This window comes from Setaria viridis, chromosome 8 (genome assembly GCF_005286985.2).
Source record: "Setaria viridis chromosome 8, Setaria_viridis_v4.0, whole genome shotgun sequence".
NCBI classification, from domain to species: domain Eukaryota; kingdom Viridiplantae; phylum Streptophyta; class Magnoliopsida; order Poales; family Poaceae; genus Setaria; species Setaria viridis.
Genome location: NC_048270.2, coordinates 28,936,377 through 28,957,256, shown reverse-complemented (window position 1 = coordinate 28,957,256; position 20,880 = coordinate 28,936,377). Strand labels below are relative to the sequence as shown.

At 45.4% G+C, this 20,880-nt stretch overlaps 5 protein-coding genes across 5 annotated transcripts; all 5 read left to right on the top strand.

Annotated features, from left to right (window-relative positions):
- Positions 1–636: 636 nt before the first annotated feature.
- LOC117834458 (dof zinc finger protein PBF) lies at positions 637–1,521 on the top strand. Its single transcript, XM_034714027.1, has one exon. The coding sequence runs from the start codon at positions 637–639 to the stop codon at positions 1,519–1,521; it is 885 nt and encodes a 294-aa protein (XP_034569918.1).
- Positions 1,522–3,841: 2,320 nt separating this feature from the next.
- Positions 3,842–7,279, top strand: LOC117866806 (purple acid phosphatase 4). The gene is made up of 7 exons (XM_034751087.2): positions 3,842–4,101; positions 5,501–5,657; positions 5,825–5,935; positions 6,136–6,254; positions 6,342–6,470; positions 6,615–6,682; positions 6,844–7,279. Exons 1-7 carry the CDS (start codon positions 3,913–3,915, stop codon positions 7,049–7,051), a joined length of 981 nt encoding a protein of 326 aa, XP_034606978.1. The 5' UTR covers positions 3,842–3,912; the 3' UTR covers positions 7,052–7,279.
- A 3,558-nt stretch (positions 7,280–10,837) lies between these two features.
- Positions 10,838–13,066, top strand: LOC117834457 (purple acid phosphatase 8). The gene is made up of 5 exons (XM_034714026.1): positions 10,838–10,874; positions 11,007–11,134; positions 11,264–11,395; positions 11,522–11,589; positions 13,009–13,066. Exons 1-5 carry the CDS (start codon positions 10,838–10,840, stop codon positions 13,064–13,066), a joined length of 423 nt encoding a protein of 140 aa, XP_034569917.1.
- A 1,595-nt stretch (positions 13,067–14,661) lies between these two features.
- Positions 14,662–16,823, top strand: LOC117833853 (purple acid phosphatase 3). Its single transcript, XM_034713449.2, has 7 exons — positions 14,662–15,117; positions 15,254–15,410; positions 15,554–15,661; positions 15,816–15,943; positions 16,078–16,206; positions 16,310–16,377; positions 16,464–16,823. Exons 1-7 carry the CDS (start codon positions 14,902–14,904, stop codon positions 16,663–16,665), a joined length of 1,008 nt encoding a protein of 335 aa, XP_034569340.1. The 5' UTR covers positions 14,662–14,901; the 3' UTR covers positions 16,666–16,823.
- A 1,461-nt stretch (positions 16,824–18,284) lies between these two features.
- On the top strand, positions 18,285–20,880 carry LOC117834456 (binding partner of ACD11 1-like). Its single transcript, XM_072290292.1, has 6 exons — positions 18,285–18,928; positions 19,418–19,552; positions 19,811–19,914; positions 20,008–20,083; positions 20,182–20,268; positions 20,392–20,880. Exons 1-6 carry the CDS (start codon positions 18,923–18,925, stop codon positions 20,878–20,880), a joined length of 897 nt encoding a protein of 298 aa, XP_072146393.1. The 5' UTR covers positions 18,285–18,922.

Sequence of the window (20,880 nt, the reverse complement as noted above, 5' to 3'; positions counted from 1 at the left end):
TAGGCTGTTGGATTGCATGATGGTCAAAAATTTAGGACAGGTCCAAATGGGCTATGGTTGGACCCTACGGGTGGGTTGATTGGGAGAAAGTTTGGATTGAACTAGGGTATGGAATTAAATGGGCTGTTTGACCACATGAGTTGATGGCCCAAAATTCAGGGCTTACCCATGTAGGCGGTAGCTGGATCCTATTGGAGGATCATATCAATCAAGAAAATAAGTGGGATGCAGATATGGGTCATAGGATCACATGAATTGAGAGTCCAAAGTTTAGGATTTGCCTAAATAGGCAATGGTCGGATCCTGAGAGGGTCATCATTTATATGGGCAATGGGCCGTTGGATCAAATGAATTAATGGTCCAAAATGTTGGCGGTTTGAAAATGCTCATGTTGGGTTATATGCATGCTGAAATGAGTTCGTACTACATTTGTTGAATTTCCATCCATGGACCGGGATATAAGCTAGTTTGCATGCGGCTCACCGCTCCTTTAGAATCGATCCATTACCTTGCATTTCCTCCTATCTTTTTGCTTATACCACATGATTATATATATGTTCCTTTTTGCTGCGTGCTACATGTATAGAATCTAATTTGTGCATCCTATACTACTCTAATTTGGTGCAGGAGGCCGCGATGGTGGCATCACCACCAAGGGAGGAAGCAGCTGCAGCTAGGAACATCAAGGCCAACCAGGCATGGCAGCAGCAGGTGGCGGCGACCGGAGGCGGGGAGCGCAAGCCGCGGCCACAGCAGGAACAGGGGCTCAACTGCCCGCGCTGTAACTCCACCAACACCAAGTTCTGCTACTACAACAATAACAGCATGACGCAGCCACGCTACTTCTGCAAGGCCTGCCGCCGCAACTGGACGCAGGGCGGCACCCTCCGCAACGTCCCTGTTGGCGGCCGCTCCCGGAAGAACAAGCTGAACCGTGCCGGGGGCTCCTCCTCCTCCTCGACACCACCAGCACCATCCTCCAGCTCCAACGACTCCAAGAAGATGAACCTCACGCAACAACTGTCGATGATGCCTACTGCTACGGCACCTATGCCCGCCGACTTCCCCAACGTGCTCCCTACGTTTATGTTGACAGGCGGCGGCTTTGAGCTCCCCAGCAGTGACCACCACTCCCTGCCCTTCCCGCCCTTGTCTCCATTGTTCAACCCTGGCACGACGCCATCGCTCCTGGACATACTGACCGGAGGGTTTCTTGACAGCGGGAACAACCGGATGGCAGCATCGCCGTTGCTTGGTACAATGCAGCATGGGCATGGGATGATGGGTGGCTCACATGACCCACAGCTGGTGGGGCTCCTGCAGGGTGTGGATCAGGCACTAGAGCTCCCTATGCCTGCTGCTGGTGGTGGGTTCCAGCAGTGGCCTTCATTGGCAGCACAGGAGCAGCAGGTTGTTGGTGGTGATGGCAGTGCGGACATGGACGACGACAACAACAACAACGGAGGCGGGGCATCAGGTGGCAGCAGCGGCGTCGAGAATTACTGGCAAGGATCGATCTGATCATCCATGCTGTCATCTGATCATCCATGTCGTCGTCTGATCGATGACATAAGTGCGGCAATGATCACCGTGCAACGCACCATCATTGTGAAGAAGAAGCGAATAAAGGAAGGGGAACCCAGCAGTCAATGCAATTCGGTACTAGTCTAGTTAACAATCAGCTAGTTTGTGGTCATGATGGCAAAATAGTCATCGTGCATCGCACATGCATTTTTCTTCATATAATCTATCTCCATGGTTTAGTTCATGTATGAGAGAGTTTAGTTTCCATAACCATTGCCGGATGATTAGCTATCGTGTATTTATCTCGGATCTTTTCATTTCCATTCCAGTGGGTATTCTCTTCATTCATCCACTTATTTGGATGGAGGGGCCGAGGTGGTGAGGCCACGTGGGCTACGGGATGGTATTTGCAACCAGGCCTCTTGGGGGGTGGGCTTGTGCAATGAATGAGTTTATGGGTGAATGTCAAACTAGAGGTGACTTATGTGTGGGGTTTATGCACTTTTACCAATAAAAACAATCCATGTGTACCTAGAAGGAGCTTTGCCTCCACAATCACACAACTAAGGAGGTGTTTGGATACACCCACTAAAATTTAGCACCTGTCACATCGGATGTTTGGATCCTAATTAGAAGTATTAAACATAGGCTAATTACAAAACTAATTGCACAGATGGAGTCTAATTCGCAAGATGAATCTATTAAACCTAATTAGTCCATGATTTGATAATGTGGTGCTACAGTAACCATTTGCTAATGACGGATTAATTAGGCTTAATAGATTTGTCTCACGAATTAGCACAGGGTTCTACAATTAGTTTTATAATTAGCTCATGTTTAGTTCTCCTAATTAGCATCCGAACATCCGATGTGACACTACTAAAGTTTAGCATCTAGGATGGAACACCCCCTACAACCGTACAGACATTCATTGCACCACAAAACCATTAACAGCTGAAATGCACATACGTGCATGCGTCGCATACGTGCACTCGTGTTCCAAGTGCCGCAAGCCACGCTACTGCTACGTACTTGTCCGGCAACAGCACGGGATTATCCAACACGTACAGAAATCAACCCGGGTTGTACAGCTACATAACGCTAGACTGATGATGTACTTTGTTTGCCTAACCACTCACGCAAAAAAACTCGTGTACACTACTCAACGAGAGACTCAGTGCGTGACTCCAGGTACCTAATCTTCCTCTATCCTAAGCCAAGATATATAGGCTAGGATGAAGTGAGAAACCTATTAAAATTCTAGGAGGACAAAACTTGCATTTGTAGATCACTAACATTTCCCAATAGTTTCTTTACATGTGGCCAACAATTTCTCATTTCTAGTATTCTGATAACTAACTAGCTAGTAGGTCACAAGGAATGATACTGTGCTTAACAATTGCAGACCAAATTTTTTTTACCGGTGCTTTTCGGGAGGACGCATTGACTTCGGTTCTTGGCTCTGTTGCAGCACCTTGACGACCGAAGGGAGCAGCTTGTGGCATGCCAGCTTCTAGAGTCTAGAGCCATGCTATTTTTCACATCCCACGGATGCCCTTTTATCTTGCGTATTGATTAATTATGTTAAACACGGCATGGTTTAAACTCTGAGTGTGCTTGTAATAATCATAGACTGATGCCTCTTTATGAGGGGTTTGAAGCCGGAACATTTTCCATTATCTAAAAGAACTAGCTAGTATATAACCATAGTAAATTGTACTAGAAAAACTCAGAGGGAAAAATTGTAAAAAACACTAAAACAGTTTTCCACTGATTAAGAATTATAAGGAAATACAGTAAATCTATATAGTGAGAAAGACGTCCTTCCTGTACTTGCAATGCTAGAAAATACACAACACAAGTATATGAACATGAGATACGGTGCATTCTTCTCCAAAAAAACAAAGAAAGAACCATTCCCCAAGATACATCCTCACGAAAACCCCACCGTTCCTTTCCTTCCAAACGTCCATCACAGCAAATAATTAACCAAAAATGGAAACAGGAATGGCGTTGGTTAGATCCAAGCGTCACCCCAACGGAAAATTAAGACCACGTTCTTCTTCCCTGTCATGGAGCTCCATGTTCCACACGCACCAGCCCTAGTTCAATGCCGCGCGCCGTACACCAGGCCTGATCCCCGGCCACCACACGCTTTGATCACCCCTAACACGACCGACGCCGCGGCCGGGCCTACACGCAGCCGCACGGTAACCGATCAAAGGCCATCCATCCATCCATGATCCATCCCTCGCTCAAAAATCATTGCTGGTTTGGCGCCAATGCAACGAGCCTATAAATGCTTGCGAGCTCGCCAAACTTTGACACACACAATCTCTAATCTCTTCTCCAGCAATCGATCGCCGACGACCGGAGGTGCTCCCTGCGATGGCTCGAGTAGTTGCGGCGATCGTGCTCGCCGTCGTGGCTGCGGCGGGGACGTCGCTGGTTGCGCCGGCGGCGGCCGAGCTGACGCGGGTGGAGCACCCGCCCAAGACCGAGGGGTCGCTCAACATCCTTGCCGTCGGCGACTGGGGGCGGCGCGGGCAGTACAACCAGACCCTGGTTGCCGAGCAGGTAATAAAACTTTCACTCCGTTTATTTTGCCTTGCATGCGTTTTCACTGCAGGTAAGAACGGAGGAATGCTCAGTAATCCGAGCTGCACCTTCGCTTATTCGAAGTAGTGTAAAATCGACACGGTAACTGACGATGATCAAGGAACATAATGTCGGACTTAGACGGTTCATTTGGGCTGTGCTGGTGGTCATGGCTCTCCGTTCGTCAGTAGCCGAAAGTGGAGGCGTTAGTCATTATCTCCTTGATCCTTAATAATTAGCTTGGGTAGTACGATTGAACTGCTCTTCTGTTGGAACAGTTACAAATTAAAACCCCAAATGATTGCTTGCTAGCCAACAAGTAATGACCTATCCAATTCTTAAGTACTGTACTACGATTATCTAGCTGATCTAGACCTAGATTGAATGATTTCGACATGAAAAGCAAATTCAAATAAATTTCACTACTAGAGAAATCGCCTCTAGTACCAGTCTGGAACCCCCCTCTACTATCGGTTGTGCAACCGGTACTACCAATTCGATACTAGAGGGGCATTAAAAAATTTTAAAAAAAAGAAAATCACCCGCCAGCCCCGCCCCCACCCCCGCTGGCCCCGGCCTCCCTCCACCTGCCACCGGCCCCCGCCAGCCCCAGCCTCTCTCCACCCGCCGCCAGCCCCCTCCCCTGCCGCCGTCCCGCTCGCTCCACCTCCACCCTGCCTCCGCCCCCTCCACCCCCACCGCCCCTCCTCCTCTATCCCCTCCACCTCCTCCGCCGGCCTCCTCCACCCCTCCTCCGCTCCGCCCGCCGCCGGCTGTCGCCGTTGCCGCTCACCTTGCCCCGCCGCTGCTCCTCACCGCCGATGAGGGGCTCGCGGAGGGGGGAGGGGAGGGGAGGCAGTGGAAGGAGATCTAGCGGTGGAAGGAGAGCTAGCGGAAGGAGAAGAAGATAGAGGAGAGAAAGATAGTAGTGAAGAGAAAGATGGCAGGCGGAAGAAGGAGATAAGGGAGGGGGCGGCGGGGTAGGCGCGTGAATCGTGCGTAAAAAAAATCAAGCCTTGCGCGCGGGGATTTAGTACCGAGTGGGATTCCCACCCGGTACTAAAGGGTCCCTTTTAGTACCAGGTGATACCCCCATCTGGTACTAAAGGTCCTCCAGGGGAATTCAAATTTGGTCCCAATACTAATGCTAACATTAGTACCGGGCAAAAAAGGAACCGGTAGTAAGGCTCGGGACGAGAGGTTATTTTTCTAGTAGTGTTTGCTTTACAAAGAACTAATAATGAATGACAGTAAGGCTCGGAATGAGAGTTTATTTTTCTAGTAGTGTTTGCTTCACAAAGAACTAATAATGAACGACAGTGACTGCTAATACATTCTGATTTATCTCGATTTTCCCTGTGTGTGTATGTGCTTGTAGATGGGACTGGTGGGGGAGAAGCTGGACATCGACTTCGTCATCTCCACCGGCGACAACATCTACGACGACGGCATCGCCAACACCAGCGACCCGCTCTTCAAGGAATGCTTCACCAACATCTACACCGCCGAGAGCCTCCAGACGCCTTGGTACATTGGTAATGCAATCCATACATACTGACACACACATTCTTGTAGTATGATCCAATGGTGCCTTGCCTTCAGAGTTCCAATGATTGCGAGGCTGGGAGAGATTAATTCTCACATCTTTTTAATTAAGAAGCAATTAAGGGTACTGATCCTTTCTATGACATTATGCATGCAGTCCTTGGAAACCATGACTACACGGGCAACGCGCTGGCGCAGCAAGACCCTGCCATCCGCGAAGTGGACAGCCGGTACCTCTCCATTGCAAAGTCCTTCATCGTCAACTCAGGTCAGCAAATGAAAGCTACTCTTGCATCGGTGCATGGTCCTGAACTTTGGCACTCCGGCAGTACACTTGTTGATTATGCAACATTGACTGCCATGCCTAAAAGTTTCCACCTTTAATAATGCTTATGCAAAAAAGATGGGCATTGTACTTGACATTTCAACATTTGTGTACGTATTTTTGCTGTTCACCAAAAAAAACAGAAATCGCGGACTTCTTCCTCGTCGACACGTCGCCGTTCTACCTCAAGTACTGGAACAGCAGCAAGTACGACTGGAGAAATGTTTCTCCTCGCGACACCTACATCGAAACCCTCCTCAAGGTATACACTGCACACTACCTTCTGTTATATGATATACGCTTTCTGAATCTTGATCTCATGTGTATATAAAACTTCTGTCATTGACAGGATCTGGACGATGCGCTGACGCTATCGGAGGCGCCCTGGAAGATTGTCGTCGGCCACCACCCCATCAGCAGCGGCTGCGAGCATGGGAACACCACAGAGCTCCAGCAGCTGCTCCGACCAATCCTCGAGGCATTAAATTTTACCCCGACTTTATCATCATCTATCTCTTTTTAATTTTGCTTCTCGTTCTGATGAGCAGTTCACTGGCTGCTGGTCCAGCAAGATGAATTCTGAAACTGATTTTGTTTCGCCATATGGCAATGCAACGAGCAGGCACGCGGAGTTGACATGTACGTGAACGGCCATGACCACTGCCTGCAGCACATCAGCAGCAGGAGCAGGTGAGCTCTACACCAATATCGTCGTCATTTATACACTGAATTTCCATTTCCATTGTTCTGTTCTTGAAAAAAAATATTTGCATTGATCTGTTCTTGAGACAAGACAAGAAATAGTAATTTGCACTGTTCTTTTGTTGGAAAAATAAACAAAAACATTGCAGCCCTGTGCAATTTATGACGAGCGGCGGCGGGTCCAAGGCGTGGGCAGGCAAGTTCAAGACCACCTCCGACAAAATCGAGTTCATCTACGACGGGCAAGGGTTCCTGTCGATGCAGCTGAGCAAGACGGAGGCGCACCTCGTCTTCTACGACGTCGCCGGCAACGTCCTGCACACCTATGACAGCACCAAGACGGAAGAAGATGAATGAGCCCTAACTGCTTAGACGGAAGAAGATGCACACCAGTGCGCGCGGATCGTGTGAACCAGAGGCTCTATTGGTTAATTGTTTGTGTGATCTTGGAAGCAGTTCGTGTGTGTGTGTATTGTTGTTGTTGTTGTTGTTGTGTGTCTGTGATAATTGTGAAGGTGTGCGTGGTGTGCAGAAAGAAGAAGGGTATCTTAAGCGTAATTAATCAGTAAATTAAATTTATTGCAAGAGTTGGCGGTGCATATATATAGTGTTTATATACATACCGATGGACTTTCACTGTCGGTTCGGGATGAAAACTTAGAGTGCCTCTTACTACGATATCGGTTTTAAACCAATCAACAGTAGGATCAGTCTGGTAATGGTGTTTTTTCAGTAGTGTTCTTACTATGCATGTGTTCAGTTCCAAACTCCATGCAACTAAATGGCGTACATATACCGGCAACACAGACAGCATGTATTTAAAATACTGTAAAAAGGTCATGTATATGAATCATTGTCGATTTCTTTCTGCTAACCACACGTTAAGAAAGAAAGGGATGCATTTCAAAGGGGTGCCAGACCATCATAAAAAACTTGCACACCGTAATGAAAAGCGTGTATTTGAGATGATAAAGGATGTAAGGGTAGTCTTTGGAAAGGATCTTGGTAGCGAACCTATTCCGAACAATGATAACGGACATGCACCCATGTGGAAGAAGTCTATATTTTGGAAGCTACCTTATTAGGAAATCCTAGAGATCCGCAACGTAAGTAGACGTGATGCAACTGACGAAGAATCTTTATGTGAACGTGCTAGGCTTCCTAGGTTGTTATGGAAACTCAAAAGATACACTGGAAGCACGACACGACCTGAAACATATAAAGCAACGAGATAACCTAGATTTAGAAAAGAGAGATAAAGGACAGCACCGTTTACGATCGTGGTGTTTTGTATATTCTATAACACGAATATTTCAGAACATATGTTTTTTCCACTAAAGTGCTTGAGACAGGAACAAGGGAATAATTTATGTGGATACTACGTCTGTGAGCACATACACCATTTCGTGAGGGACAAGGTACTATCGGACCATATAACTGTACGTAAAATAAACCTATTAATTATTAATTATTTTCTAGCTCCTTTTATTTAATTGTTGGTGTAACACTCACATGTTTCCAAATTACAGATGTGGCAGATTCGCAAAGAACTCTTGGAGAAGGAAAGGCTTTTGGCAATCCAAGAAGCACTCATATGATTTCTCATGGATGAGGTGATAAATCTCAAAGGAGAATTTTATTACGATGGACATTCAGTAGCCGAACCGAATAACACCACGACGGGAGGATACTAAGAATTACAAGGATAAATTATTGTATATATAGTTTGATGTGTACAGTATACTAAGAATTGTATATAAAGTAGTTATAAGTAATATTATGCATATACTATCATGAAATATATATACGACATGCATACAATACGAGCATATACGTGTAAGTAGTGTACGCTAAGGATGTATGTGTGTGTGTATATATAAGTGAAGCAACAATTAGCATTAATTTGGAAAAGAATTCAGGGTAAAAAAAAGATCTTTAGTCCCGGGCTAAAGATTAGTCCCGGTTGGATATTCAAGAGATATGACTCTCTCCAACCGGGACTAATGCTCACTTTTCCACATATGAATACCCACAAATACTGCATGCAAGAAACATCAACTCATCATCTCAGGTAGGCATCATCTGAAATACAGAGCATTATAGTGATAAAGTACAGTAATGAGCCTTCACGAGCATAGCCAGAGTATTCCAAGATAGAACCGAGTGGTTGTCACTTGCCAAATCATTGTACCAACGAAAGATTGGACCAGGATAACATATTAGATGTACAAATCAAAGATGACAAATCCTATCTTAATCTAATAAAGCAAAGGTGCATTAGACAACTCCCAGGACCCTTCACTCTAGCATCCTAATCCTCCTTGAGTTTGAGTCCTTGTCAATAGGTGCATGTCAATAGGTGCATCAAGTCTTCAGGCCATTACATGTTGCCTGAAAACAGCAAAAATTCATTGCATCAGTTTCATTCTCATGGAGTACTGTACAAAATGAACAAGGCATGCCTGCAGAATTAAACTTAATTTAAGAACCAAAAGCTAACTTTCTCAACTTAATTAGAAACAAGAACATAATGGCCATATATAGAGCTCAATTGCAAGCAATAGATAGAGTTGTAACAGCCATATATCATGGTAAGTATTTAGATTATAATTTTACGAAGGAAGGGGGAAGCTGCAGGTGTAGATATTGTGTGTCAGGTAACTAGATATATGCAGAAATAAATTAAGCATCTCCTATGGTGGCCAACCATAAGATGCGGCACTACTACACTTCTGATAACACATTGCTGACAAAATTAGACCATAGCCAACAAAGGAATATGCATCAATAACATTAAGTCATTAAGCATGTGCAGCTAATTGGAAACTTAATTTTCAGGATCAGATTCTCACCAAAACAGCAGGCTGGATTAAAGCAACTAGGTTTTGGGGAGTGCTTCCTCTAATCCCTCTCTAGGTTTTGGGGATTGCTTCCCCTAATCCCTCTCTAGGTTTTCTCTGTTCTGTAATTCACAGCAACTAGCAGCGCCCAGTGCGTAGAAACAAACATTCTGACTCAATGGTACAAACAAATATAGGTACTCATAGAAGACACAGACCAGAGATAAGATCCCAATGCAGAGTAGTGAGCAAATGAGCAAGTGAGATCTTAAGGACAACTGCACAGGTTTTTTTGAAACGAAGTTTCAGTCCTCATTTTACAATTCAGTCTCCATGATAATTATACTGCCATAATAATATGAATACTACATATAAAATGAATCTGACACATCAGTTAGCAAATGGATATTTATCCTACTTAGCATAAGATCATTATGCAACATCATCCATTTAGAGCTGTAAAACAGAAGTTATCTTCTAACTTATTTGGTCACAAGACAAAAACTTCCTAGTCCTGTTTAACAAAAAATGTTGGCAAGCAGATAAACTATATGTTGGCAAATGGAGCTGTTTAAAAAATTATATGTAGGAAAACAGAAGGGGCATGCATGCATCCAAGCCATACTCAAGCCAGTGCTAATATTAGTGTAGTCTAAACAGAAAAATAATAGAGTAATCGCAGCATAGCGGAGCAGATAGTTGGAAGCTACAAAGAAAAATGTCACACATCCATATTCTTCCAAGCTGTATGCGCTACACGCACACCTGACAAAGAAACAAGCCTGCATCTAAAATCAAGAAGCTAATAAGTTGATTACGCGCACAGCCACAGAAGCCTGACTGGTAGCAAGCGCCACCGCATGGCAGATCCCGTGACGACAAGAGGAAAAGAACCAAGCCCCCCAACTCTACTCTATCTACATGCACTCTGCATGCTCTCGCTGCCGCAACCAGCCGTGGGCAACAAACCCATGAAACCCTAGAGAAGGGAAGGAAAGGGGATGAGGAGATACTCATTGGTGAGAAGGTAGACAGCGGAGGGGACAGCCGCCGACGGAGAGAGCACCGCGTCGCCATCGTCGACACCTCCGAATCGCGCCGCCGCAGTACCCTGTGTCGCCGCCGCTACTGAGTCGCGTCCTCTGATCCCCTTCGCGCAGCGTCTCGCGAGGATTAGTTCCACGACTATCCAGGCCGGGGTGAGTCGTTTCCGCCGGGTTTGGGCCGGTGTCGAAACCTCGTGTGGGCTAAACGAGCACTTGTTTAATCGTGGGGCGGGATTGAACCCCCATCGGGTCAATCCATGGGGTTTGGACCCAACCCCAGCCCAACCGAACAAGGCAAATGAAAATTTAAGTCGTTCAAAAAAGAAGACGTATGCATTATTGCTCTCTTACATTTGAATATATGTGCTAAATTCTTCAAAGAAATGTATATAATCTTAATTGAACATTTTTTCTTGAACATTAAAGAGGTTGCGGATTTTTTCTTCATCGACACGATCCCCTCCGTCCTCAAGTACTGGAACGAACCTAAGAACAACACCTACGACTGGAGAGGAGTTGCTCCTCGCGAGACCTACATCGCGAACATCCTCAAGGTACTGCATATGCATCGGCTGTAGTCATTAGACATCACAAGCAGTAGTTCTGAACGCAAGATTGACGATGCTTAATCCTATGATCATCATGACGATAAGTTCATAGCGTGTGTTCATCTGAATCATCAGGATTTGAACGCTGCGTTGAAACAGTCTAAGGCGACATGGAAGATTGTTGTCGGTCACCATGCCATTAGAAGCGTCAGCGAGCACGATGACACCCAGGAGCTCGTGCAGCAGCTTCTTCGCCCAATCCTCAAGGTGTGTTCATGACGTCATATAGACCATACATCATCTTCCGTCTTATATAGTACCATTTGCTCGATCAAGCACCATCGCGATATGTAGCTAAATGAATTCACTTTCCCATTGTTAAAATTTATGAAGGCCAATGGAGTTGATCTGTACATCAACGGTCATGATCACTGCCTCGAGCACATCAGCAGCAGGGACAGGTAGGCACTACTGCACGGCACTCAGTTGATTCTCTCTCTGCCATACCCCATACCTAGGTCACCATGGAAGGAATCAATGTAATCAAAGCTTGGAGTCTTTGACCACTAAGCAGAAATACATAACAAAATTTACCACTTAAAATAAATGTACTTTCATGATACATAATACTCCTGAATTTACAAGGCTTACCATTTTATTAGAACAAGCGGTGCTGCTAAGACACCCTTCTGAAAAAAAATATATCAAAGCACAAGTTAAGTAATGTTTTGGGACAGGTATCCAATATATTGCAAATCAACAACCGCTCCATTTTGCTCCAAGGGGCATTAGCACAAAAAGATAAAAGAGTCTGTACCACAACAAGAAATAAGATCATTAGTGCGTGGTATCATGCACATTTCAATGAGGTACATATAAGACTTTTATGTAACATGTCATAGAGATGAGAACAAGAACAAAACTGTATCTTCATGGAGATATAGCTTATGATCAATATCCTAAGACTAGAAACCATATAAATGCTTTGTGCCCATTGTCATAATTTGGGGCACACCTGGTTTTCCCAAGGTACTTAGGTTGTGTTTTGAATTAATTCTGGAATTTTCTAGAATTCATTTGCATTCATTTCATGTCTATTGGAATCTTTTCTGTAATAGTGGAAATCCTAGTGGACTGAGGTCTGGGACATGCTGATCCATAATCCGAGATATTTAATTATATCACTGGTCGTGAGGTATCAAAGCAGTATTGTAGTATATACTAGTATATATAAGAAAGGAGAGCACATAATTTTATATATGGTATATTTATATCGTGGATTAGTTTGGATACTCACATATTTTTTCTTGCCTTCCAAAATATTTCAAATCCTAGCCATGAGATACATCCGATAGTTGAATAGGATATGAGATAACAAAAATTATGATTTTGTAGAAGCTGTTGGTTTGAGCCATTATTGATTTAATACGTACGATAGGAGAGGATATGAATCATGAGACTATAGATTTGTTCAAGTTATTGTTTTGTGCCCATTTTTTATTTATTATTGAAGAAGTATATGTTTTGAGACGCACATATGTTCATGAGGTATCATTCTATATATAACAGACACTTTGAAACATACTCGTGAGTTGCGACACACACATGCAAGCCTTGATCATCCTCTTCTCCTCACAAGAGCGTTAGAACTTTGTTCCCTCATCATGGCACTCGTCAAGATGAGTAGGAAGAGGCTTGTCTACTTGACGGTGTCCTTGTTCCTAGTTCTTGCGACCATGACATCTACCTCGCAATCCATCGAAACTGAATGTAGGGCACAGCTCAACTTTTACTCTGCTCTCTTCATTATTCATTTGACTGTTCAAAATTCATTACCGAACTGCACAATGTTTTTTGTTTGCATTGTGTTGCTTGTGTAGGCATTGGCTGGTGGTGCCGTCCACGTCGGTCACCGCCTCCACAATCTCCTCAGGGTAGAATAAACTGCTTCACACCCTATTCTCTGGAACACTGTAACGATCGCGACTGTGGCCATACGTGTAGCACACATGGCTTCCATTTCGGTGGCTACTGCAAACAAGACTATCATCCAATATGCTGCTGCCGTTAGCAATAAGACGTGTAAAGCATCCATCCATCGGATGCAAATTAAATAAAAGATATGCTTTTAATTTTCTGCTAACAAGTGCTCTCCGGTGTATCTCGCTTCCTACCCTTAGAAATCCGGTGTACTGGGTCACACTGAGTATGATTGAAGGTTACCAGTTCAGTGCTTTCTCCTATTAGGTACAACGCTGTCCAAAAACATGAGTCAAATGTTTAGGAAAAAAAGAAAAGGTCAAAAGAACCCATAGACTACAATAGAACATGCAAAGGCAATCTCTTCTCTACTTCTCTATCTATATCTATCTACTACCTAAAATTTATATCTATATACTACCTAAAATTACGTAAGGTTCCCCATTCTACCTCCCCGTGGTATGTCATCCATTCGTCATGACAAAAACGGTTTTGTGTAGCCCCTTTCCGCTCCCTCTTCCTCCCACCCCACCCTCTCCCCTACTCCCTCTTTCATTTTCCACGTGCCCCACCTCTCTCTTCCTCTTGCGCCTCCTCCTTTCCACAGCACCATCAATTCCATAGCCCCGTTCTATTGATTTAAGAATCAACGCCACGAGTTTCAAAACTAAACGAGGACGCAGAGAAGATCAACAAATGGTGCTAGATTCTTATTTTAATATTATTATCCTTGTTGTTCATCATTGGGGAAACCCTAGGTGGGGATTCCTAACATTTTCCCCCTATTTACCCAACGTTTTAGACAAGTTATGACAAATTGATCATTGCACATGTTTTTGAATTTTCAGGAATCTGGTTAGGGCATTATTTTTCCCAATGTTACCATGCGGTTTTCTCCCAATCTCTGATCACTCATTGCCAGAGCTTGAGTTCCCCACCAGCAACGACTAAATATCTGTGTTCATCTCTCTCTTTCCAACATTTATTTTTCATGATCTTTTTGACAAGTCTCAATTTTTTTTAATAGATCGCTCTCTTAATCTGACGATATTTCAAATATAATGTACTGCGTAATCCTTAATCCTTCCACTTTTACGGTCGGCACTATAGTATACAATCATGCTAATGTAACTGATCAAGCCCTGCGCGCGTTGGCTGTCGGGCCAGTACGGATGGGTCTTTGATTCCGGTGCGCTTTGCGTGGTACGGATGGGCTAGCATGGATATTCTACAGCAGCGATGCTTAACCCAAATGGTTGATACTTCAACACCCACCGATTTGTGATCAACTTTGCCATATATAAATTTCTCTAAGATTTTTCATAGTTTCTTCGGTGAATCCTTCTTTATTGCTGAACGAAAGAAGATAGCAAAGCCATAGTATAAGATAGGAGAGGCACGTAACACTAGCTACATGGTACATTCATATCAAGGATTCGTTCGGATACTCATATTGGTCCATGCCTTCAAGAAGGATGTCAAATCCTAGTCTTAAGATATAGTATCCAATTAGTTTTGTATATAGGATATAAATTATGGTACTGCAGATTTGTAGAAGCTACTTGTTTGTGCCTTTATTTATTGATTTTTCAAGTGTACAACGATATCATATGCCTCGGATATGAAAGCATTAGTGCAGGTCTGCAGGATATAGATGACAAATTTTAAGACGACGCTCTCTTCCTGCCGCTCCGCTACAAATACACCCACGCACTCTGAGCCGTCGCCTCCTCGTTCCACCATTTCCTCTCTCTTTCTCTCCCTCCCCGCCGCGCCACGATCGAGCAGACGACATGGCCGCCGGCCGCGCGGCAAGGACGCCCCGGGTCTCCGCCATGGCTCCAGCTGCGCTCATCGTCCTCCTTGCTGCCGTCGCCGCGCTGCCGGCAGCCACCGCCGAGATGCCGCGGCTGGTGCACCCGCCCAAGGCCGACGGGTCGCTAACCCTGCTCGCCGTCGGCGACTGGGGCCGCCGCGGGGCGTACAACCAGTCCCAGGTTGCCACCCAGGTAAGCATATGCACGCTCATCATACGCCAGTGAGTGTTGGCGCTTGTGACGGCCTTGTACAACTGAGTTGGGAGAATATGCGAACTCGATCAAGGTGTTCAGTGTTCTTCGCCTTCTTCATTTAATTTGTTTGCAGATGGGGATAGTAGGGGAGAAGATGGACATCGATTTCGTCGTTAATGTCGGCGACAACTTCTACAAGAACGGCCTCACCGGCGTCGACGACAAGGCCTTCGAGGAGTCCTTCACCCACATCTACACCGCCAAGAGCCTCCAGAAGCCCTGGTACACAAGTAAGCCACATACCAGCCAGCCACTGTCAACTTCAGTTTACTGTCCCAATTCTGATGCAAATTAAGAGAGCAATAGATATTTCAAAAGCCAGCAGATAAATTCAAATTTCAAAATCCTAATTTGGCCCCTGTGCGCCATGCAGTTCTTGGCAACCATGACTACCGAGGCGACGCGCTCGCGCAGCTAAGCCCCGTCCTTCGCAAGCTCGAGAGCCGCTGGGTCTGCATGAAGAACTTCGTCGTCGACTCAGGTGAGCACGCCAAAGTGCTTCATCTCCTGCCAAATCCTTAACTCAGCAGCCAAAAGCTTGCATCTGAGAGTAAATGCACATTTGTACAAGCAACTACTTAATTCATAGACACTGAGATTTCCTTCTTCTTTTTTTGTTGCTGGACAAATTGAAGAGATTGCGGATTTCTTCTTCGTCGACACGACCCCCTTCGTCCTCAAGTACTGGACCGACCCTAAGAAGAGCAAGTACGATTGGAGAGGCGTTGTTCCTCGTGAGACCTACATAGCAAACGTCGTCAAGGTACGTACCGATGTTATTGGTACCACACGACATGCAATAATTTGATTACCTGAATCCATGTTCAAACATGTTTTCGAGTATTTAATTAATCCCATAATAAAAAAGTATTTGGTCGATCATCTCTGAACTTCAAGGATCTGGACGCCGCGCTGAAGCAGTCGAATGCGCCGTGGAAGATCGTCGTCGGCCACCATGCCATCAGGAGCTCCAGCCAGCACGGCGATACCCAGGAGCTCCTGCAGCTGCTCCTCCCAACTCTCAAGGTATTACTAATTACTATATGCATGCGCTTATGACATTATAAATCACACTTACGTTTTTTTATATTACAATTTTTCCATTACAATTACCACGGCCAAAATGCAGGCACATGGCGTCGATCTCTACATCAACGGCCATGACCACTGCCTCGAGCACATCAGTAGCAGGGACAGGTCAGCGGCATGTCTCATACTGAAAGCACCCTGGCATCTCATCATCATCATGAAACTAAAAACAAAATGTTTCTACATGATTGCAGTCCGATTCAGTACCTAACAAGTGGTGGCGGGTCCAAGGCGTGGCGTGGCGTCTTCACGCCCAACTCCGACAAGCTGGAGTTCTTCTACGACGGCCAAGGGTTCATGTCGATGCGCCTGACCAAGGCGGAGGCGCAGGTCGCCTTCTACGACATCGCCGGCACCGTCCTGCACACCTGGGGGCTCACCAAGGGCGCGCACTAGTAGTAGTGAGCCAATGATCGAGCTACAGCATCGTGTGCCGTTGCCTTTGTTTCAACTATAGCTGATTGTGCGGATACGATGAAACAAATTAACTCCTACAATGTGAAGGGAGTGAACTATCTTGGTCGTGAAATAAATTAAATGGATGAATTTTCTAAGCTTTTTATGAAAAATTAAATAATGCACAAGCAAGGTGTACAATGGTAAATGATGAGTGCTAACATTGCCAGAAGTCATGGATACCACAAAAATAAAACTGGCCAAATACGATATAGCATTTCCGGGAGTTCCCATATAACTCTTTCCACACTACGTACCATCGCAGTTCCCTATCACATTTCCTTCTCTTTTTCTTTTATTTGCATATTAACTCTAATATAACTCTCTTTTGATATTGTAATAATTCAAACTTTATGTTTCTTTAACATGCAGTTCAATAACATTTTGAATTCATAATTTTCAAATTCAAACATTTCAAATCCACATGGCCTAGCATAGAAACACCATATTTGAGCCACTTGTTGCTCTCCATCTCAGCAATTAAGGCCACCACCATGTCGAAGTCATCGTCGGACTTATCGTCAACAAACACCATGAGAGCGAACTTGTTTTTTTCCATCTAGAAAGCAATTTGTTGAACAGGTTTCGAGTGACGACGTAGAGGTTGAACAAGGGATGGTTGGGGCTCGGTGGCACCACCAGCAGCAGCCGCAGAGAAAACCAAAGCGGTTGTAGGCACAACTCCTCGTCGAGCTATGCGGCATGGATGGCAACCCCGCTCTCCTTCCTCTCAGCAGGGTGGTATGATAGAGGAAATTTTGGAGGGTGGTATGATAGAGGAAATTTTGGAGATGGAACAGAATCTGATTGATTTTTTAGTGTTCATGTGTGGCGTATATTTTGTAAAACGTGACAATGGAATTTGAAATCAAGCGCGAATACAGTTACAATCTCACGATCATACCATCACACATCAATGGGTTGTTGCCGACAATGATCCATTCAGGTACTCCAAGATCTGCAGATTTTGTTGTTACCCACGCTCCCAAATGAACACTGTTATCCAGGAAAACTCCAGCAGGGACCACATGCTGATGTATCCCTAATCGTTTGACGGCATGCAAAGCAATCAGAAATTCAGAACCATTTTTTTAGAAAAAGGAATAGTCTCTGGCCTCTGGGACCACACACAGCCAAATTTTTATAGAATTCTCAGCTTAATAGCTAATCAACAATAACAAGGAAGTCAAAAGCAAAGTCTACGATTGCTTTTCAATCCGTTGTTGGCAAATATATCCAAAGCGATGACCTCTAATGCTTTGCTTGCCGCATAGATAGTTTCCCTTAATTCCTCATGCTGCAGCAGGGACCAAAATCACATCCAATACGCTCCCTGAAAATAACCTGCATAAAAAAATAATCCATATTTTCTCAAAATAGCCCACATATGAGCGGCAACTCCACAAAAATCAAAAGTCTATCTTTTTCATCTTATACCCGTTAAACCCCCACGAAATTCACAACCATATGATGTATCAATAAATGGTTGAATTTTGCTGCAGTGGCACGAACGAAACCAAGGTTGGCAGCATGTGAGCACGAGGCTAGGAGAGCATATGGCCTGAGATAAAGCTAGCTGCAGTAAAGAGCCTTCCAAATCTCAAACGGAAGCTCATTTGGAGTTCCTTTAAAAAAGTTGTTTTAAAATAAATTTCAACTTGATTTGGAGAAAATATAAATTCAGCATATCAAACTTGAGTTAGATATTGTTCCACGAAAGAATTGCAAATACTGAGGAGCCAAAGCCGATGAAGGAAGGTAAATGGGATTCACAAATGTGAACATAAGTCCAAGAACATATTGCACCATGAGGGGGAAAAAACAGAAATAGCCGCCTGAGATGCGCGCTCACATAGCCACATACCAAATCATCAGCTCTGCTTCCAAGCTCCAAGTTCGATTGGCACTTCTTTTTTTATTTGCTTATTTCTCTATGGGCCATGGTAGCCCCCCGTACCTCTCCCTGGGCCCGAGCGGGCCTCAAAAAAGTTGGGCCGGGCCGAGATGGTCTAGACAGCCTGCTTGCCCGTTAGAACCGGCTGTGGACTGAACCGAAGTTGCCGCTGCTCCACTCACGCTCGCATTCGCTATTTCCCCTGCCCCCCACCCGCACGAACACGCCGGCGAGGCCGTGTCCACAAAGAACTCCTCGTAACCGCGTCGCTGCAGATCGATCGATCCATCACCGGCCACATTCATGGCGGTGAGTGATCGCACTACACTACTGTCGATATACTGGTAGTGCATCTGTGATCTTCAGTTGTTAGAATGTCAGCTACAACTTCTTTCTCGTTCAATTTCTTCTCTCGGATGTTGATCTGCACATTTTGTTTATCGATGTTCGCCGTCGTCTTGCTTGCTGATCCATCATGGATCAGTTTAAATCTTTTATTCCTTTCTGGATGAACACGCAATGTGGTCGATTAAATGTATTTCTAAGTTAATGCGTTGAAATTAGATCTACAAACAAATTAACAGCAGGTTGGTTTTAGGATCGATCCATGAGAGTTTCTTGCAGTAAAGAGCGATCACTGCAATTTCCAACTTTCACCCATCAGTCCATTAATCCGGTGCAGATCAATAACTGAACATGGATTTTTTCTTCTTTTTGCTAGGTAGTTTTATTTTAAGAAGAAATTAGAAACACAAACATAAGCCCTGATTGGCTGACCGTCATGCATGTCCAATGCAGGTCCGGCTGGAGCCAGGCTGCCTGAGGATAGGAGTGGCTCCTGCTGAATTTCGCATCTCACCACCACCATCATCATCACCATCACCGTCGCCACAGTCCTGCACTTCCCCCAATTGGACCATCGATGTCTCGGATGTGAGTCGGATCCATCTCCCTGCCTATTAGTACAAAATTCAGAACTATCGCACTTCTAGTTACTGGAAACCATACAGATAAACAAGAATTTGTTTCGGCAAATGTATCAGATCAGTAAACAACGTTCAACAGCATGTTCAGAATGGTAGAACAGTTATTAATTGAACATGTTTTTGTTTGAACAAGTATCAGCTGCTAATATATGGTGCCTGGTTGAAGCCGATTGATTGATCTAGTTTGATGTCCTCTCTGCTTCAGGTCAGAACTATCAAGGTGACAAACATACCGCTCTCGGCCACCGCGGAGAACATGAAGGAGTTCTTCTCCTTCTCCGGGGAGATCGAGTTCGTCGAAATGCGAAGGTGTGCCCGGCCCCTGCTTAATTTGATCATTCCTTTTGTATCTCCCTGCCACTGCTCATGTCCTTGTTTCTTCTGTTCTAAACCTCGTGACAGGGACTCAGAGACTTCCCAGGTTGCATATGTCACATTCAAGGAGTTTCATGGAGCGGACACAGCTCTTCTCCTCTCCGTATGAACATCGATATTTCGGTTTCAAATTCACCAATTTCCAAACTCCTCTCGGTTTCAAATTACAATCTTGAAATGCCCATGCATTAATTGTTGCAGGGATCAAGCATGTGTGGCGATGTTGCTGTGAATATCACACCGGTGGAAGACTATGAACTGCCACCGGAAGCCTACTCCAATACAGAAGTAATTAAGAGTCCACGTTTTTCAAATTCACTAATCTAAGCTGCGTGATTTTATGAAATTCAAGTATGCTTTCAAATTCAATTGACCTAATTTTTAAAATTTGCTTTGGTAACAAAATTAAAGCATGGACTCAGCTCGCCGGGAACGCCGACCGGAGCGGCGGTGAGGAAGGCGGAGGAGGTGGTGAGCACGATGCTGGCGAGGGGCTTCGTGCGGAGCAAGGACGCGCTGCGGCGCGCGCAGTCCTTCGACGGGCGGCACCAGCAGCTGCTGTCGTCGGCGACGTCGCGCGTGGCGTCGCTGGACCGCCGGCTCGGGCTCAGCGACAAGTTCAGCCTCGGCACGGCGGTGGCCCGCGGCGCGGCGCGCGGCGTCGACGAGCGTTTCAACGTCACGGAGCGCGCCTGGGGGGCGTTGGCCGTGGCAGGGGAGGTCGTCGCAGGGTCCCCCTACGCGTCGCGCGGCGCCGCGTGGGTGTCGGCGGCGGTGGGCGCCGTTGCCAGGGCCGCGTCCGACGTCGGCGCCATGACCGTCGAGAAGGTGGCGAGGGCCGAGGGGGAGGGCACAGCCGCGGACGGCACCGGTAGCGGCGGCGCGCGTCGACGTGCATGA

Excerpts from the sequence above, each read along its gene's own strand:
- LOC117834456 (XM_072290292.1), top strand. Across the intron at positions 19,553-19,810 it reads GGACCATCGATGTCTCGGAT|GTCAGAACTATCAAGGTGAC; the intron begins GTGAGTCGGATC and ends TCTCTGCTTCAG. Across the intron at positions 20,269-20,391 it reads AAGCCTACTCCAATACAGAA|CATGGACTCAGCTCGCCGGG; the intron begins GTAATTAAGAGT and ends ACAAAATTAAAG.
- LOC117866806 (XM_034751087.2), top strand. The coding sequence starts at position 3,913 with ATGGCTCGAGTAGTTGCGGCGATCGTGCTCGCCGTCGTGGCTGCGGCG. Across the intron at positions 5,658-5,824 it reads CCAGACGCCTTGGTACATTG|TCCTTGGAAACCATGACTAC; the intron begins GTAATGCAATCC and ends TTATGCATGCAG. Across the intron at positions 5,936-6,135 it reads GTCCTTCATCGTCAACTCAG|AAATCGCGGACTTCTTCCTC; the intron begins GTCAGCAAATGA and ends CAAAAAAAACAG.
- LOC117834458 (XM_034714027.1), top strand. The coding sequence starts at position 637 with ATGGTGGCATCACCACCAAGGGAGGAAGCAGCTGCAGCTAGGAACATC.
- LOC117833853 (XM_034713449.2), top strand. The coding sequence starts at position 14,902 with ATGGCCGCCGGCCGCGCGGCAAGGACGCCCCGGGTCTCCGCCATGGCT. Across the intron at positions 15,662-15,815 it reads GAACTTCGTCGTCGACTCAG|AGATTGCGGATTTCTTCTTC; the intron begins GTGAGCACGCCA and ends GACAAATTGAAG. Across the intron at positions 16,207-16,309 it reads TGCTCCTCCCAACTCTCAAG|GCACATGGCGTCGATCTCTA; the intron begins GTATTACTAATT and ends GCCAAAATGCAG.
- LOC117834457 (XM_034714026.1), top strand. The coding sequence starts at position 10,838 with ATGGGGTTTGGACCCAACCCCAGCCCAACCGAACAAG. Across the intron at positions 10,875-11,006 it reads CCCCAGCCCAACCGAACAAG|AGGTTGCGGATTTTTTCTTC; the intron begins GCAAATGAAAAT and ends TGAACATTAAAG. Across the intron at positions 11,135-11,263 it reads ACATCGCGAACATCCTCAAG|GATTTGAACGCTGCGTTGAA; the intron begins GTACTGCATATG and ends CTGAATCATCAG.